The sequence below is a fragment of the Echinococcus granulosus genome (assembly GCF_000524195.1).
Source record: "Echinococcus granulosus chromosome Unknown EG_S00027, whole genome shotgun sequence".
NCBI lineage: Eukaryota > Metazoa > Platyhelminthes > Cestoda > Cyclophyllidea > Taeniidae > Echinococcus > Echinococcus granulosus.
The window spans coordinates 322,654-341,501 of record NW_020170407.1 but is presented as its reverse complement, the minus strand read 5'-3'; the positions used below and the strand labels follow the sequence as shown (position 1 = coordinate 341,501).

The 18,848-nt window shown below is 41.2% G+C and overlaps 3 protein-coding genes across 3 annotated transcripts; 1 reads left to right on the top strand and 2 right to left on the bottom strand. All coding sequences in view use genetic code 11, as the record gives it.

Annotated features, from left to right (window-relative positions):
* Positions 1–486: 486 nt before the first annotated feature.
* EGR_04373 (Trafficking protein particle complex subunit 4) lies at positions 487–12,197 on the top strand (the record flags this gene model as incomplete). The annotated part of the gene is made up of 23 exons (XM_024493622.1): positions 487–519; positions 571–885; positions 922–1,367; positions 2,659–2,773; positions 2,833–2,939; positions 3,353–3,429; positions 3,659–3,697; positions 4,004–4,045; positions 4,773–4,856; positions 5,250–5,288; positions 5,561–5,596; positions 6,572–6,604; positions 6,912–6,968; positions 7,475–7,534; positions 7,606–7,686; positions 7,952–8,026; positions 9,217–9,279; positions 9,381–9,494; positions 9,657–9,707; positions 10,212–10,280; positions 10,385–10,449; positions 11,250–11,314; positions 12,164–12,197. 23 exons carry the CDS (start codon positions 487–489, stop codon positions 12,195–12,197), a joined length of 2,100 nt encoding a protein of 699 aa, XP_024351943.1.
* A 1,159-nt stretch (positions 12,198–13,356) lies between these two features.
* EGR_04372 (hypothetical protein) lies at positions 13,357–14,248 on the bottom strand (the record flags this gene model as incomplete). Its single annotated transcript, XM_024493621.1, has 5 exons — positions 13,357–13,595; positions 13,684–13,810; positions 13,882–13,932; positions 13,974–14,067; positions 14,142–14,248. The coding sequence occupies 5 exons, from the start codon at positions 14,246–14,248 to the stop codon at positions 13,357–13,359; spliced, it is 618 nt and encodes a 205-aa protein (XP_024351942.1).
* Positions 14,249–16,004: 1,756 nt separating this feature from the next.
* Positions 16,005–18,597, bottom strand: EGR_04371 (hypothetical protein; the record flags this gene model as incomplete). The annotated part of the gene is made up of 2 exons (XM_024493620.1): positions 16,005–16,106; positions 18,319–18,597. The coding sequence occupies 2 exons, from the start codon at positions 18,595–18,597 to the stop codon at positions 16,005–16,007; spliced, it is 381 nt and encodes a 126-aa protein (XP_024351941.1).
* Between the last annotated feature and the right edge of the window lie 251 nt (positions 18,598–18,848).

The following is an 18,848-nucleotide window of genomic DNA, read 5'->3' as shown; positions in this document are numbered from 1 at the left end:
GGACGCGACGATATCAAAATCGTTGACTTAATTTTATTTTTACTTGGATGTACTTTTGGACTGCATCCGAAAACTATATCTTTAGCAATTAAAGCAAGTAGTTCTTCTGATCCACATTAATGAAATATGCGACTTAACAGATAACAAGTTTCAAATGTCTGACACAGTTATAACTAAAAACTACGAAAAACCAGGTTTTTCAAGTAAGGTTAAAATTTAGCCAATATTGTGCACTTATTTAAAGCCAAAATATGGCTCGGTAAACACCTACTCTGATAACACAGAGTCTATATTAATTGCCCAAAAATATTTCTTGATGCATTTATAATCTTAACATATGGTATTTCGATGCTGTTCTAACAACTGCTATTGCGTCTTGAGTTATATTTGCAAAGTACTACACTGACATACCTAATTTGCAATCTTATTTATATCACTGCTACTTTGCAAAATCGGTGGTTAATGGTGGTTATTAGGACATGAGAGATGTTTGTACTGTGCAGCCGCCTTAAAAGAGAGGTCGGTGCCCCAATATCAATACATTTCTGTGCTCTGCGTTCATTGCTGTAGGGGAAAAGAGGTTTCTCTAAACCCAAGGTCGTGCGCGTGCGTTGGGGAATTCACCCTTTGGCAATGAGCGTCTACTCCGTTTACGTAATTAGCGAGTCTGGGTCGCTTCAGATGTACTATGATCGAACAATACCTGCGATAGAAGTAGAAAGGACATTTACTTTTCCTCTCTCGTTTGTCTTTGAGAATGTAGATGGTCGACTTGCTGTTGTGTTTGGTGCAACCGATGATATCAAACTGGGGTATTGTGTCCTTGCTGTTAATGGAGTCATCGCAAACGGTACTCTATTAGAAGACGGTCGAGATATTTCAGAAGTTGGTCTTTTTAGCCCAGTTAAGATATCTTTTTAGTTATTTAGCAATCCGTCCAATTTTCCCATCACAATCCGCCTTGGGACACCTCGCTTACGGCCCAACGACCGAATTACAGTGGCTAGCATGTTCCAGGCTATTCACCACATGGCCCGCGTTTTAACTCCGACTCCGTCTACTGCAGAGGTTATGGGGAATTCTAAGTCAGGTGCTGCGACTGAACCGTCGGGTATCCAGACCATTGAAACCCCAGAAGCCCGCATACACTGTTACGAATCCATCACCGGCACCAAATTCCTTCTCATTACCGATGCTCGCATCCCTAATACGGCTCGTGACGCGTTAAAACTAGTGTATGAAGCCTACACTGACTATGTGCTAAAGAATCCCTTCTACTCACCGAATCAGCCTTTCAATTTCGAATTCTTCAACGCTCGTCTGCGAAGGATTTGCGATCAAGTGGAGAGAGGCATCTATAATGTTGTGTAAGGAAAAGGAATTTGTATGAGTACTGGCTGTGATGTCGCAACGATGGTTCCTGTTAATCGAAGTTCATCTTTTTATTTTCCCTTCAAATATTTACCGTTTTGATCCTGGCGTTTCTGTCGCTTTTTGTGTTTTTCTCAAGGAATTTGGTGCTTATTGGCGATTGTCGGGAGCATGCTTTTTCATCGTATTATTTGGTCAGATGCTCAAATCAGCCGATGAATTCACGGGGGCGGACAGATTGTTTAACACAAATGTGATTAATACACTGCACAAGCAATGTTCATAAATCTTGTGACATACATGCTTCCAGCCATAAGGTTTGTATTCCGAATCCAATCAGGTTGGGGTGGCTCAGTGGGGTGCTACTGACTTGACATAAGTAAAGTTGTCACCCTGCCCGCACTTGACACCCGAAATTCGTTGGATGGTTGTTTATGTGGCGTATTTTGGCCGTGAATTTTCTTTTTGCTAACCACTGCTGAACAAAGCTGAAAGATTAGGGGAATAGAACCGTACTACATTTTAAATGAGATGACAACAAATGGCCAATTTTTGGGCTGATGCTTTGGTTGCGGTAGGTCCGGTGTGTTTTGATATCTGCAGCCTCCTCTTTCCTCCATGGAGCAGTAAAAAGCCAAAGAAGTGCAGAGAAACAAGCATTACTAACGTACTGGGTTTCTGGGAGTTCTAAAGGTCGTCCCGTTCAGTGGAATTGCATCTTACAGCAAATGGAGTGCTCGCATCCTTAAAAAAAACACAAAACCGCTACACAACCTCTCTCTCCCTTTGGGCGTTGTTTTCTGCTCTTCCAGCACAGTTAATTCGGTGCTTTAAAAACCGTCCACCAGTTGTATGTGATAAGGTATTTGGTCCCAATGCTAATGCCTTCGTATTGGAATATGGCACTCTACAGTAAAAGGAACAACCATTTCCCCACAACCCGACTGTGAAAAAATAGGTCTAGAAGTACAACCATCTATTACGAGGCAATATCCTAAGTCACATCATGGAACTAATGATTCCTTTGTCATATTTTTCCCATTTTAGTGTTACCTAGCTGCCTATAGAAGTTACATATAGCACCAGTGAAAGTCCCCTTAATTGTTCAAATTTTGCGTTACTTCACTCGTTATACCCTAATGTCTTGTAAAACAGGATAAAGGTATTTACTGAAGGTGGTTATCATTCTCATCCCCTTGACAGGGTATTCTCCCTCCTTCTGTAGAATTAAAGCTGAACAAACGGTCATAGATGTCAGAATGCGTTATTTTTGACGGTAATTTCTAGAAATATCATTAAGGTGAGTCCCATCGGTACCTACGAAAAGGCTGCCTTGCATAAAGTTAACCTTTTGCAGAAACTTAACTTGCGCAGGTCCACTTTGACACTACATTTCGGCCAGGTTAGAAAGTCAATCTGGCAATAGCACGACACTTTGGAGGTCCTAACCAAAGTAATCAGGTAGCAGGCCTTAGTATCGCCGAGGTTTGCGCACGTGAACGCCAACCGCTTACTGAGGTACCGACACAGTCCCTTTGCCCACTTTTTGTGGCACTTTGGTCGGCCCTGTACGTTGGGGTATTCACTGTGCCTCAACGTGGCTCTAGTCAATCAGGAGAGCACTCAGTGTACCAAATATTAAATATTAGCAGAGCAACTGAGAAAAAGAACTTGTGAGATATTTTGGCACTTTGAAGCATGAACGCCCTTCCTAAGTGTGCAGACATTCGCAGTACTTTTCTCAAACGAAAATGGCAGATTTCAAAAGTACAGTCGCATTTTTTTCAACAGGATTCTGATTTCTAGGTCCAGTTAACAATTTGTTATAAAAATTTAAAAAAAATATTTGGCTGCAATCAAGAGTACAAAGTTTGTAAGACACGAGTTGGCATATGATACAAGCACAGGGCATCGTTTTATTGGCCGTCTTCAGGTGATCCGATTTGGTTGAAATGAGGGTGCTATATATTCGGCTGTGCAGTCGCACTTCCACACCTATAACAACTTCTACGAATTCGTGTTCTTGTTCCGTTACAATGAGTCAACAATGCGGAGTCGGTAAGTCAGCCTAGAGCAAAATAAGATCATAACTTGAAGTTGAATTATTCACAGCTTTTACAATGAATAGCAGTACTTGTTACCTTACTTTGCCTTGTTTGTTACTTTACAATCAATTACATCGTGGATAAGAAAAGGGTAAATTTAGGTAAATCAACAAAACCTCTGTTTAAAATTAACGATTAAACAACTAGAGGGATTGAGACAGCTATTTGCCTCTTTCGCACAGAAAGTCGTCAGCTCGTAACCGTCGCCGAAGAAAACGATGGTAAGCCAACTGAGCATACGTCCCCATGCCACAAATAATTAAAAAGTTATATCTGTAGGGTCCCATTCTTTAAACCCTACAGAAGTCAAATCCTTGACCGAACAAATGGTCAGCACGACATTGCTTTGCAGTATCTTTTTTGACATAATCTGCAGAACTTGTGCTCAATTTATGAACCACAACCTCTACAAAGGAATAATCAAATTCCATTAAACAATAAGACATGTGTTTTCGCATGAATTCGCAACGAAGATCAAATAAGCGTTACTGTTAAGAAGTGAAATAATACTAAACGCTCTTCCCTAGCGGAGCACACGGAGTTTGAGTCAGCCGCCGAAATCCCTACAGGTAGGCCTCTAGGGAATTCATCATAATAATGAAACGTTTGTTATATAACACAATAAAACTACAGTTAACTTTAATGTTAAAACTGACTTGCATTTTAATTTGCCTTCTGGTCATAGAACTCGACGATGATGTAACACTCAAAGGTGAAAAGGAAGGTTGTCTTAACACTATTTCAGTCAAAATTGGACTCCTAACCTAGCCATTTTCACATTGCACAATCTTCAAAAAAACAATTAGATCAAGGTTGGCAATTTATACAGCTTCAGAGTCAAATTGTTTGACCAACAACGCTTAGACGTGCATCAAAATTGGAGAAGCCAATAGACGCCAAGAAGTGACTTTTTACAGTATTTAGGCAATTTTCCATAATTCAAATTCAAATGCTAAGTCCTTCCTCTACACATATTCACTTTTAAAAACCTTTAGAAAGTCGGTTTAACGTAAATGTAAACACACACCTGAAGAAAGTAATCATTACTTACTTAGTGTATTTTTAATCACCCGCGCAATTTTAGCCATTTGATGTGCGTTGTCGGAAGATGTTTGATGAAAATATGCAGTAATGAAATATAATTTTCTCCCTAATTCAATATGTTTCTTTAGTAACTCCAGAAATACTAATTATTTTTCTTTTTTACCCATTGGGCCTAATTTCATGTTAGGCTACTTAGTATTTTTAATTATATTTCACACAAATATCCCCTTTTCTTCTAAATTGACGCATTAGTGACATCCGAGACGAGAAGGATCCAAAGATCTCCACTCCATCTCAAAAATATTGTCGTCAAGGTACCACGAGTTGTTGTAAACGGTACGACTTATACCAACGAATATGAATTTCTCATGGAAAATTAAAGGATTTTGTCATGTTTGAGGTGTATAGAAACACGCAGTAACCCATTAGAAATATAATCCACAGAAGAAAAAACTTACAAGACGAAAATATAACCAAAACACACTTGTCCATTCTTAAATGAAAATTCTAGAAGCCAAAGTGAAATACAGTAGCAAAACCAGCTCCTCTGATAGCGTGGATGGATCCACTCTAAGTGAGTGACTGTAGCCAGACGAAAAAATGCGCACACTTTTTGTTTGAAAAAAGAAATCTGTTTGAAGTGGTTGATTGCAGAAGCACCAACTTAGCGCGAAATGCGAAGAATTATGATGCCACCGTCTCCTAAATTAACGTCCCTTTTTCATACAGGCACGACATCTCGCGATTCCTGTTCCCGATGTAATGGTGGTGAGGTTATTACCTTGTGCTCAAATCCTTTTTCTTTGATTAAGTCAAAGAACAATGCAGCAAGGTCAAATGCACTGTTGCCTCGAAATGTCTAATGGTAGAAAAGTCTGTCAGTTTGTTTTTGAGGCTTGTACTTTAAAGCCCGTTGTTATAGAGCAACCCAAAACATATCATGAGGGTAAGCAACAAAAAAATCACGAGTTACTAAAATTCACTGTTCACTTTTGTGGTGGGAATTCAAATTAACATATTTACTGCATCTTTTTCGATAGAGCCGACTCGGATTGTAACTGTCGAAAGAACAGCAGGTAAGGATTTTTTGAAAGTTTCAAAAAGGCATATAACTCAAACAGGTACTTTTGGAATTCTGAGTGGTTTATTGAAAATCTGAAAGGTAATTTTTAATACCAGTAATCTTTAAAGACGTGTGAAATGTATTCTGTACCACAGACACGCATCAGACTTTCAAACTGGTATTATTCATTATGTCCTCACCCCTCCTTAGGTGCCAAAAGAGGTGTTGATTTAAGTGAGTCGGCTTAAGAAGTCGATTACAAATATGTGAAAGTTCTTGAAGTAAGGGCAAAAAACTACCATACTGTCCAGAAGTGGCTTAAAGTTTACCAGACAAATAACTCAGTGGCGGTGACCCAACATTTTCGAAGTTTCCTCCACTTTTGACAAAGCTATTCGATCAATCCAACATCAACTGGCAGCAAAAGTTATGGAAGGCACTAGGCAAATGTGTGATACATGTTAATAATGACGAAAATTTTGTGATGGCTAACAGCATTTCTGTTTCTAGGACCTTTAGGTGAGCTAATAAATTAATTCATATCCCCGAAAATATTTTTAAAATTGGATCCCAAAAACTTTTTGTTCCCATATTGTCTAAGGTTAAACTTTAAGGCCTTGTTTCTTGTGATAGGACTGGACAACCGTATGCTGGATTTTTTTGAAAATGGATATTTTAATAAAGAAATTCACAACTTCCCAATCGAATTTCAAAAAACTGCCCAGTTTTACTTGGTGACCTTGTTCCAATGATGAACAATTTAAAGAAAAGCGTTGTAATCACAAAGCCAAAAGTTATTGTGCATCATTAGTAATTTAAAAGACAGGAGAAAAGTCGTGCAGAAATTTCAAATACTACTTCTTTTTGTGCAGAATGCAATGAACAACAATTCAGGCAAATTACTACTCACTTAGTATAAACGACTTTATGACGATTATCGTTATGTCATTTTACAAAATAGTAATGTTAATGTTTTGTATTTTTTAAGTTCCAACTTCGACAGTTGAGGTTCAAACGGAAGGTATGCATTTTTTCCGAAATTGTTCGCTTATTTTAAAATAACTACCGCTACTGTATAACACAGAAAAGATCCTGTTTCTAAATATTAGGGTTGTTTTTTGAATGAATGAATGCTTGTCTTATAAGTGAGAGCAATTTATTTTTATCGCTTTTCTCATAAATGGTGTAACTGTAAATTCGATTTTATTTCATTTTTATTAACATGATCACCACTCTCTTTAAAATATATATTTAAACAGAATAAAATTGGTTTTCTTGAGACCGCAATTTGTGTGAATTTTGTTTTTCCTTTGGTTTCAACAACCAAGCCGGATCAAGAGTATTGCTTCCCCCCGTGTTTCGTGTTGTTGAAGAAAGGACCCAATGTAAGTCAATTCTTCACTTTACCCAACTCTTCAGTTTGAATTTTCTCACTTTCTACGGATTTGACTATGCTGGGTGTACAACTTGCGTGCGAGCGTCTGGTAACTGACTTCTGGGGACATTCGAGGTTTCAGAACGACCCACTTCCAGTGCATTTACAATCTTTGATGGTACTCGGTAGTGCAGTGGGTAAAAGTAAATTCAAAGCTTGTTGAGGTGGGAACACATGGGGTTAAGGGGTGTTCTATATCAAACGCATTTCTCATGGCGGTCATCGTTCGGAGAAACCACGAATGGAAGCCAAACAGCTTGTTAGCACCACCTTGACTACATCCCCCTCATCCACTTGGAAGCTATCTAAACACCAACCCGGTAGAAATTACAAATCCCATTGGTACATAAATTCGTTAAGCCCGTTTAATTCTGGCAAATAAGTCAGCTTAACAACTTTGAATGCACTGCAAAATCTGCCCTTGCTAACGCTACGAGCTGATTTAATCTTTTTCAGCTGAAAAGTCAGTCACAGAGGAACACTTTGTTTCCGGAAATCCGGAGGGGTTAACGAGAAGTAAGTACTTCCCCCTTCTTCCAAATATTTTTAAAGGAAAAAAGTTGACATTTTTCTTTTCACTTTTACAGATAACTGCGTAAATGCCGTGAGCTATCAACCGGTTTATAGCAGAACACAAACGTGGGGAAGTCCGCAAGTGCAAGAAACCAGTAAGAACCACATTTTTTAAAAAACCAACTCAGCGGAGTAAATTTAAGCGCTTTAATCAATATTTTAGTAATGCAAAACAGCAACATAGGGCGCTTTAATGATTTCAACTAGTAACTTTGTTTAAATGCATTTGGGAAGACAAAACCAAATGATGAGAGTGAGGCTTGCACGACCCCGGGGGTCCACACCGCTAAGCGAGAGTAGCAAGACGTACATCCACATTGATTATAGAATCAGTGACTGTAATGATCGGTTTCTTTACAGCGGTAGACCTTCTCAGGTCCGGCTACACTCCATATGAAGAAGTTGTCACAAGGGTAGTCAGAAATCCAAGAACAGGTAAAGTATTTCCTCCAGTACTAATTAGACTTTTTTGTTTAAAATGTCCCAACTCCTATAGACCTACAAAAAACTACCGAAAAGCTGTTTGCCTAGCAGGAATTGCGAGGGTGTCACTGTCCCAGACTGCGAATGAACATCTGGGCTAGATGGTGCCGGTTAGGGAGGATCGTTTAATTATGCCAAAATTTGTGTATAAATTGAAATAGTATATTGTGTTTTTACTCCCAATATCCTACATAGATGCACTTTAATCTTTTTTTTAAATGTTCTGCATTTCATTTTAGACAATCTTGTAAGGAATACGAGAAGTGAGTCCTGTGTTTGCTAATAAACCCAGATAATGCGAAATTTCTATCAGAATCCAGTAAAAATACGCTGTAAAAGTCATTTATTGAGATTTGAAAAAGTGTTGGCAAACGTTATTTGCCATGGTGTGTTAGTTGACTCTTTGTTTTTCAAACTAATAATAAAACTAGTGATTTAGATAGTTAATAACGCCAACAGGACCAGGATTGAGGATTTCTACCCCCACTGAATAGAAAAGTTCATGCAATCCAGGAAAAACTTGAACAAACATAGACATGCTTAGAGCTTTGGCCTCAGCGCTTTCGATATTTGCGCATCGATTTCATCTTCCAAAAGCGATTTAGCACCGTTTGCATTGCATCACGCTGGAATAAGTTTGGGCGAACTAACAGCTCATTATGGTTTTTCAAATGAAAGCATCACCTTTTTGTTCTCCTATTTCTTTTTGGCTTATTTTGAAATGCCACATTATATTAATGCATCGCAAGTGGATAATTTACTCACTAGTTGATTGACTTGTTGTGAGAAGTGAATTTGTGCTTTTGTTTGCATTCCACTTCCGTTGAACACTCACCACGTTGTCCCCCACCTCAACCCCGAAGGAACAGACTTGTCTTATGTGCGTGGTAAAATGACTCTATTTAATCGGAAGAAGATTTTTTTCTGAAGACAACGGCAAACGCTGTCGAAAGTACCTGCAAGAAGTTTTACTTCACTCGACTTCTCCGTACTCTCATAATAAGATATTTCATCTTTTCTTGTCAAAACAAAATAGGTGTTTTCTAGCGTTTGGTAACTTCCTTCAGAAGATGTTGGGCCGCTTAAACGACTTAAATAGTTTAGAACTTCGAGCTCAGGATTAATTTTTTTTCGACTTCTAGGTTCTTATATCGTCGGGTATGAACCGACGCTATACAGAAGATATGACGTTAAAGTGCCCTCAGGTAAATATGCTTGTCACTGTTGATAATCGTGATTTTTTCCTTGCGGTAAGCATGCATTTGATTAGCTTATCTTTCTTGTCTTTTTTTCTCCTAATATTCAGTGAGCCGCTCTAACTTAAGTAGCTTGGGCTCCGAGAGATTAGTGACATTGGCCCAACGAAGCGCTGTTGTTGAGGCGTCAGGTGCTGATTCGACCCATAAGGATGATTCTTCTTGTGAGAAAATTGTCAAAATGAGATTGTATATAAATGTGGCACATGTCACCATCTAGGTAGCCTATCTGAAAGAGCACTATACCACTTATACAACCATTTAAGTAGCAGTAGAACGTCACATTACCTTGGTGGTAAAATTGGTGGTTTTTTGAACGATTTTAGCTTGCTCAAACGGAAGTGATAATACACTCGTTGAAAGGAGTGCAAGGATAGGTAATTTTGTTGAGCTATTTTTGATTTACTAGGAAAATAAAATCCAAACAAGCAGTTATTTTCCTAGATAAATTGTAAACTAGACATCATTTTGCATTTTATTTGTGACATTAAACGAGTATCACAGCGCCTGGACCCCGTCTGAAGGCACCGCATGTCTTTCACTTTTTGGAGTAAGGCACAATGGTATACTTTTGAAAATAATTTCTACTTATTTGTTGTGTATGTCACTGTGCATGACCCCTTTGTCATGAGCCTCCACAGATTCCTCCAACCGCAGAAGGAGTTGTAAGTTTTTACTGTAACGTCTGTGAAAGTGATTCCTTTCTTTGGGAGGGAAATACCCCCCCATGCAGTCTCCAAGTCCCCCCGCCCCCAAGGATGAAGTCATATGTACAAAATGGATGCGGCAGTAAAGCTAAAGGAAGAGTCTTATTTAGATGAGAGAAACTGTGATTTAACATGCACCAATAGGACCCTATTAATTTTTTTGGTTTATTTTAGGAACTAGAGAACTTGCTAATGATGTGGTATACTTGAGAAAGACTAGGGTACCAAGAAATGTCTTAGTTCGTAAGTCTTTGGTCATTTTGGATGGAAAACTACTTCGATGCAAAAGACTAAATTTAAAATCGAGTGAATATTTTTCAATTTTGTCCCTTTTTTCTCCATTTTAGCTTGCACTACGGAAAATAGGGACGTTCTATTTCTTAGGAGGAGTAACGTACCAGTGGAAAGAACAGTAAGTGGATGTTAAAAATGTCTTTTTAAGAAGCCATCGCCAAAACAACATACGGTTCCCTAGTTTATAAACTCCTTTTCTCCCAAACTTGGGCTCTGGTTCGTACCCGAGGGTGACGAGTGTTTCATATTAGCCTGCGAAAGGTTCAGGACGCTAAGAACCCGCGTAGTTGTTTGGGCCTGGCCTATCTTCAGTTTTCACTACCACACTGAAGTTGATGCCTTGAAAATCACCCGTGGATATAAATTAATATGCTATGCGTGCTTGTAAAGTAAAGACGCCATTTACTTCTAGGCTTCTCATTGTTTCTACGATTTTCTCCTCCCTCTGAACCACATTGGGAAGGGAGAAGGCTCGAAGATGCTCTTGAACGGATGCGTTCCACTAGTAATAGGCACCATTTAGGTAGAGGATACATCGAGAAGAGTGTTATGTGTCCGCTTGAACCAGGCAGCTTTGCCTAAGAGCTGTAGGCGCCCCTTCTGTTGTCTGACCACGCTAATGGGGGAATCTAATTTGAAGTCCGTCAATGATGTTAAGATTCTATGGCCTTTTAGACCAAACGTTTTTGTCGCTATCATTTAAGCAGCAGCCTAAATTTTCCTCAAGAGCCTACCAGTGCCGATGGAACAAACACCACCAGCTGAGAGCAGAACTAGTAGACAAGAAGCTGCAGAATTTCTGATTTCGCTGAGTCGATTGTACACATAGGCAACAATTAAATTACAATTGCCTTTCCACATGGAAAATTGCGTGCAATTTGTCTTGAAGGTGTAATAATGTAATGCTAAATTTTACAGGTTCGTGTTGAACGATCATGTCCCAGAACTCAATGCGGCTGTACCAGACTGAGGCACACCGAGAAGTCTTCTTCGAGTAATTACTTTTACTCATCTCTTCTCTTTCTTTGCAAATGTTTACATTTAATGGTTGCTTTACAGCAATTTTCTGTAAAGTCATTTATTTTACATATCTTTGCATTTATTTCAGGCTCTGGGTCAGATTGATTTGCACTACTTATTTAGTATAGTAGAGTGTAAGTTACAACCTTTTTAATGAGTTTAACATATTTTGCTCTTTTTTACAAGAGGTAAAATAGCCCCTTAAACACACAAAGACGACATAGCCACAAGGAAAAAGTGCTCAACCAATTTCGCCACTCGCTGGGACTCGTAGGCACGTGGAAAATACGCGTGTTTGTCCATAGACATGCAGCATGAAGCAGACATCCATCAGTTTACCATTACGGTACTCTTGACTTCCTAGTGGATACAACCTAGAACAAGTCCGCTTTATGCACTAAGTTGGAGAGCAGCACAAATTTTTTGTCGCATTTGTTGCATACCCTTCGGGGTCAGGGTGTCCAGGGCAACTTGCAGTAAATGAATAGTGTGAACGCTGAGGTGATTCGTTCAGAACTTCATGAAACTAAAAATAAATAGCAGAAGAAGCTGCTAGGCAAATGAGCATCACATGGCAGATGAGAAACGGTTTTTAACCTAACGAATGGGTCATTAGTTATACCTAAATGATCCACTCACGGCACACTACAGCTACGGGTCGCCCTATGGCTTCGCCTCCAAAGCTCTACACACTGCTTTGTATGTCGCAAATTTTCACCCGCTGAATTTCAGACAACAAGGCAGGCTTCGATCTGACGCCCCAATGCAATTCCCAAGCGCACAAGCGATCTCACACTTTCTTTTTCCTTTAGTCTGAAAACCCGAACGGGAAAAGCTCTTCAGTGAAAATTTGTGCGAATTGAGACTTCGAACACACACACCTCACAGGATAATTTGCTTACACTGTTCACTCTTCGCTTCACACTTTGCTAGGCTGCACTTCTTATTCCTAAATACTATAGAAAATTTGTACCCTTCTTTCGCTATAACTATTGTACCACATTTCACTGGCACAAGGTATTTGAATAAACAAGTACTTATTAAAGAAGGAGGAACTTTGCATTATACTTTGTTGGTGGGTGAGCCAAAAGGGCGGTTCCTAAATATTCATTAGAATACAAAAATTTGAGCGGTTTTGAGATGGCAATTGAGTGCTCATCTCTAGTTAAAATTTTCTTAGTCAGGTTAAACAAAAGTGGAGAGTTTTCTGTGACAGCGACATTACAAAAGTGTCATAGCTTTAGTAATAGGAATTGATTAAAAATTTAGTCTGACAATCAAGCATTCGCTACTACAAATACTTATTTGTCTTCCACTTAGTTTTTTTACTATTTGTTTTTTAATTGTTAATGGAGTTTTTAGATAGAAAAAAAATTACTCATTTGCCTGAAATACTGCTGTTCGAATAGTGGAAGAGATGGGTATGTCCAATTTCTCGGACCCTTGAACCAGTGATCATTGACACCTGCCAAAGGCGACGAGGATTTTGACACATCAACTTTTATTAAGTGATTTCTGTGGTTTAACTTACCGTTCTGAGCTGGCATGTCAACGTAGACGATTTCTGAGAGGTTGATAAATAAGTTTTCTTGTGTGGGAAGGAGATCACTTCCTGGTGCGAGGGGACGCCTTTCTCTCCATAGTGAAGGTACCTCTCCCGCCCACAAATACCCGAAATATGAAAAAACACTGTTTCTTTCTCTTGAATTGAATCATCAACTTCTAAACAAGAGCTCAAGTCTTTCACAGTGGCATATATTCACACCAAAGACCTTTAAACAAAGCAAGTTTCTGCATTGATGGCCGAAGTCCAAAGCAGTCTCGGCCAAATAAGGGTGTGTTACCTTGATCTATGTACAGGCAAGGGTATGTACAGGGCCTAGAAGGTGAAGTGTAAGAGTTGTAGATTGGGAAGGTGGGTAGGTAGGTAAGTAGGTAGAGAAGGATAGCATGGACTCTAGCATTTCACCCCTTTGAATTGGGGTCACAAAATTACGAGTCCGACTCACGTCTCCTCAGGGTGTTTGTGAAGGCTATTCACCAAGGCTACATCAGAAATTGCCTCTCTCTCTAACTGACTTTGGTTGCTTTCGTCCACCTCGGACATAGGTGGTTTTTGCGGTCGCAACTTTCTCGGCTTCAACGCGTGCCGCGGCGGTGTCTCCAAGTTGTGTGGAAAGTTTCGATTAAAGTGAAACCTACCTCCACCCCTCGATGTCTCCTTCGCTTTTTTCGCCAGGTAGTCTAAACAATTCACAGTGACACACCTCATTTATGGTGCGTCGAGGAGGGGAAGATAAAAACTGATCAACAGAATGTTGGACAAACTCACCCGGAGCGCCGTAGCAGCTGACCACGAGGTCGTGAAGTACACGATTACACTTAGCATCCCAACTCAACAGATCTGCTAGCTGAAGTAGTTGCCCTCGAACCTCCAGCTCACTCGGTGCTTGGCCTGTCTGAAAAAGGGAGTACACCCTGTTTAGCAATTTCATTCACCGTCTTGGCGATAAATGGTTATCGAGACTACGTCCAGTAAGAGGGCGATTAACGCCTGAAACGACACCTGACCAGGAGCCATCTGTGAGCCGAAGATATGCGAATTGCGTTAACAGACGGTACCTTCCCTCTTCCTTCCCCCTCCCCCTCAGCACTTCCAGTAGCTTGGACGAACCCAGATAGATGGCCAAGTGGCATTGAAACGAGAACACAACGGCTGGGAGGAGTGAATGTTGAATGCTAAATTGGTGGAGTTACCTTACAGTTCGTCCTTTACCTGAATGAACATACAGGTTAATATCTGCAAGGCAGGGGGACTCGGACACAATCTCACCGGCTTCCACGGCAGCATAGGTTTCCGACAGCACTACCATCACCACCACATCCAGGGGTGTCATGTTGGACCGAGTGACGGAGTGGAACAGTTGTGGTTTTCTGTCTTCCAGCACTCACCTAGCGACAGTTGTGTGTTTTGCGGGTTCAAAAGAAACACCTGTGATTTTACGTGGCTCTGTACACCGCACCGCCAACCCTCCCTATCTCGTCTTCTGCTTTCGTGTCACTTAGGTGTTAGCGGCCGTCTTTCCAATATGATTCATGTTACTTGTTGTATTTCTGCCTCGGTTAACATGGCACCTACTGTTCCTGCTTCTGTCTGTATCCTCTAGGCACGACAAAAGACGCAACTGCAACAGTTAATTAGTTAATGGAGTTACTTTTCTTAAAAAAGGTAAGAAATTGCAAGTTTTGAGCCTCTCTTGTTGCCAGCCTTCTTTACATAAACCCCTAAGTCTCTTAGCTGGTTAAGTAGTCAAGCATACTCCAGAGGACAGGAGGTCGAATGCTTCGAGGTTACAATTATTGCAAGATTAGATCGACCGAAAATTCCCTTTTGACATTTCGGGACTGCATGTTGTTTTTTTGCTTAGATGGCATCTTCTATGCCTAATATGTTCTACTGAGAGCTCCACCTCTAGATTGTTCATCTACCACCGGTAGATCAGAGCTTTGTCACAAAACAAATCAACCCTGCATAGTAGGTAGCCAAAGACCACGGAGATTGAAGGATTCGTCTACTGAATGGTTAATAGTTTGCGTGGGATCTTTGGCTTTGACAGGTGGTGTTAACACTGACTACAACCGATTTGAGTGGAACGTTGGTGCTTAAGCTCTCGAACAGTCAAGTGACGTGAAAACACTGAACAGTCTGAAATGCCTTGACAAGCGGGGTGTTCAAAAAATCAGGTGACCGAAAAAAGGTTTGCACAATTACGTCTAGAAGCGTTTATTGTAAAATACAGATATCCTTCATTATAACAACGGGGTACTCTTCTTTTTCTCCCCTTATCTTTTTGGCATTAGCCAATCAGACTTAAAAACGTGACACAGAAACAGAGGTGACCTGAGTCAAGTCAGGCAAAATTGCCTATTAAAGTAGGGTTTGCGGCAAGTTTGATAAACGAAAGACATTTGGAAAGGACGAAGGAAGGACCCCAAAAAAGTTCCACCTAAGGAGGCAGTGGTTGATGAATTGCTGTTGCAGCAGGAGTGGGATCTTCCCAATGTTAAAAGGTGATGGAATGAGAAGTGGAGGATAGGGACACAAAAATATGTGGAACTGTAAAATATTACCATCTTTGTGAAGAGACAGTACCGCGAAAAGATACGTCCTGCATAACCCGTCCTTCAATCCCACTGTAAGAGCATTGTGGGATCTTCCCTACTCTTAATTGTTTAACTTCATGTCCCCTTTATCTCAAAATCCATCCTTCTGTTTATAACGAAGAAACTTATAGATGGAGATGGCAAAATGCCTGATGCGCGAATACACTGCTCATTGGGGAGTTCAGTCACCTCTAGTGATGAGTCACGTCCTTGAGGTGACCAATGGGAGCCGCAGATTTCTCGCTCCGTGGGTGTTAAAATGCCGATGAAAGGAGGAAATGCCAGATCTTGTGTATGTACGCGTATGCGCTTGGAGAAATGGAGTGAGAGGCAGCGAAGAATGTCATTTACACGGATAGAGCATAAAGTAGGACGGGAAAAGGTCGTTCCAGCCGCGGCAGATATCTTCATCCTTCACTCTCCTGAGAGGATAAATGTCAGCGTGCCACGCCACAAAACGCCACGACCCCAACTATCGCACGCTCGTGACTACGCCAAGTAGTCATTCCAGAGCCTCTCAAGTGAAAGGAGTGTGTCAACACGACATGGCCCATTTGCGCCCCCATCAATCACGACGCCTTCGTTGAAGGTCTGCGTGCGCACACGAGGAATGCCATTAAAGGTGGTGATGTGTATACATTTTCTCTTCCTTCTTTACACCACACGTCTATGTTGGTCAAAATTCCTCTTGAATGAAGCGTAAGGATACTAAATCCACACTAAATGCGACAGATCAACGAATGGCTAATGTCATGAAAACGCCAATTAACAAATGTAAATTTATCGCTTAATAATCTGACCGAAGCACCGTCAAACCTGGTGGAGTAGTCGAGCTCTCAGAGGTGTCTGCATCTTGTCAATTAGTCCATCCTCCTCCCCCCCTTCCTTCCAGCTGCTTAGTTGATTGGGTATATCCCTGGCGCAGTGACCTTTTCCATCGTTGCCGTAATTCCTGCCAAAAAACTGCTGTACATTCCACCTTCCTGACATTATAGGGGGATCGGTCGGCCACCTTCCCCCCTTCCCACCTATCTCCCCGCCTCCTGTTCTCCCTCTTCTCCTAGTGACACACACAACCTGTTGCTACTACCATTGCTACTACTACTACTACTTCTGCAGTTGTAGATGCAGCTGCTTCTGCAAATTCCACGGTCCACCTCGACACTGAACGTGAAAACATGTGTTTTGTGGTGGCTAGGAATGCGAGCCTGTCTAAATATAGGGCGCCTGTAGTAGCACCAAGTCCACTGGCTGGTGCTGACAGTTGACTTTGTTGCCTTAAGAGGCCTTTTTAACCAACTTTGAGAACATCTTGGAGGTCAGGATCTACCCACCAAATCCATAGCACTCTCACTTTTATGCACACTTGTGTCAATCGAGTAATCCGTCGATCTTTTGGAAAAAAAAACCTACCGAAGCAAGACTGGTTCAGGGGAGAATCACTTTCCGTGTTAGCAATTGCTCAATTGGGTAACTCTGACTGATTTTAAAATTCTCGTTTAACTAAGAACAGCAATTTGACCAGCAAATGTCACGTCATTGTGCCACATTGTCTTGAAAATATTCGCGGTTGTTGTTGCTGCTGCTCCTGCCGTTCTATTTACGATCCAAAGGAAAGGCAACATGCAACATGATAAACTAATAGGGTCAGAAAGGCACCCAACAACCCAATCTATATTTCCCCAAGAAAGTTTGAAGAGCTTTCACAATCACCCTCTCAGGTATATCCAAGACTGAAGAACAAAATAAGTAGCATAACCGGTTCAAGCACAGACAATTGCTGTGGGAAGAGCCACCTTCACTCAGGAGATCCAGCTAGACGTATTTCATGATGCCTAGATCAACTAAAAGCTGGACAATACTAAACAGGGAAGCAGGATAAGCTCACGAAAACTGGGAGATTTGGTACCCTGCTTAAATGCTACAAAAGGTCAAATTTTAGGCAAATTCTAAATTTCCCACGTGTGCAAGAGAATCAACAAAACTAAAAGTCACACAGTTCCAACGATCGCAACAAGCTTTGTGACAAATTCGCACAAACAAGTGTTTACTTAATCCCTAGCAAAGGGAAGGGGAAGGAGGAGGAGGAGAAGGATGAAGAGACCTTTGAGGGGAATGAGGCTAAAGTAAACACTGAACCCAACAGATATGCGCAGTTTTGAAAACGCACATCTCGAAATGCCGCATAATATGGACCATTTCAAAAGGGAATATAGAAATAAAAATTGCCTTCTATTACTCTACAGATGGTCAGAGGTGTGAAATGTCTGGCGCCGTCTAGACAATCATACCTACTGCGACCGGTTGGCGGTACCATGAGGCGGAAGTCACACCTGCTTGAATTCTCTAACTTTCTGTCCAAACCAAAAAGAATAAAGGTGAGGATTTTGCCGTATTTCCATTACATACACGAAGAAATGCAAATAAGTGGTAACGATCGCCGCCTTTATGGTTGACGTCCGCCTTGAATACTTCGAGGCGTTCAATAGCGAGAATGAGGTGGAGACACGAAAAGACGTCAAGATTCAACAGGAAAAAAAAAGCATTCTCATTTCCACCAATTAGCGTGTCGGTGTTTGAAAAAACCTGACCCCTCCTATCTTCACTTAGCACGGAAAAAACGATGTCGAGTTACTTCCAGGAGTTATGACTAACTCGCCTCCTAGAATTGCCCACTTCCTATTCAAAATAACAGCGGCATTTATCAAGAGGGATTCGCATAATTTTCACAGCCTGTGATAGAATCTATGCAAGAGGAAGGGGATTGAATAGGCATGTGAAGCAATTTTCCGGTTCAACTAACCTGACTGCGTACAAATGGCGGGACGCCGGTGGCATTCTGTACAAGACGGGAGTTGAGGATGAGGCCGACAATGACAATTTGGAGGACAATCACAGCTGTGAGTAGGAGACATATCGTCACAACTGCTATGGTAGCCCGTCGCCGACAAGTCCGTCGATGTTGTGGGGTTAGTGCAGGTGGGGAGGGCGGGAGCGATATGATGGAAGGGGGCGATTTGGAGTTATGGGGGGTCGTACCACCACCGCTGCCGCCGTTTGGAACATCCGATGAGGCTGGCATGGCACAAGTGTGCGTGTGTGTCTGCGAGTGCGATTGTCAGTGTGTGAATGGGCGTGTGTATGTGAACGTCCAGGCCAGGTGTGACATATGCACGGGCAGGTGTATCTTACACACCATTGTCAGCCATTGGCTAATTGCCTCACTATGTACACGAGGAGTGAGAGGGAGAAGGGGAAACGGGGAAGTGAAAGCAGAAGAGTTGGGAAATGTCATTGGACGCGCCTGGAGATAAACGTTTATGCTTCACATGG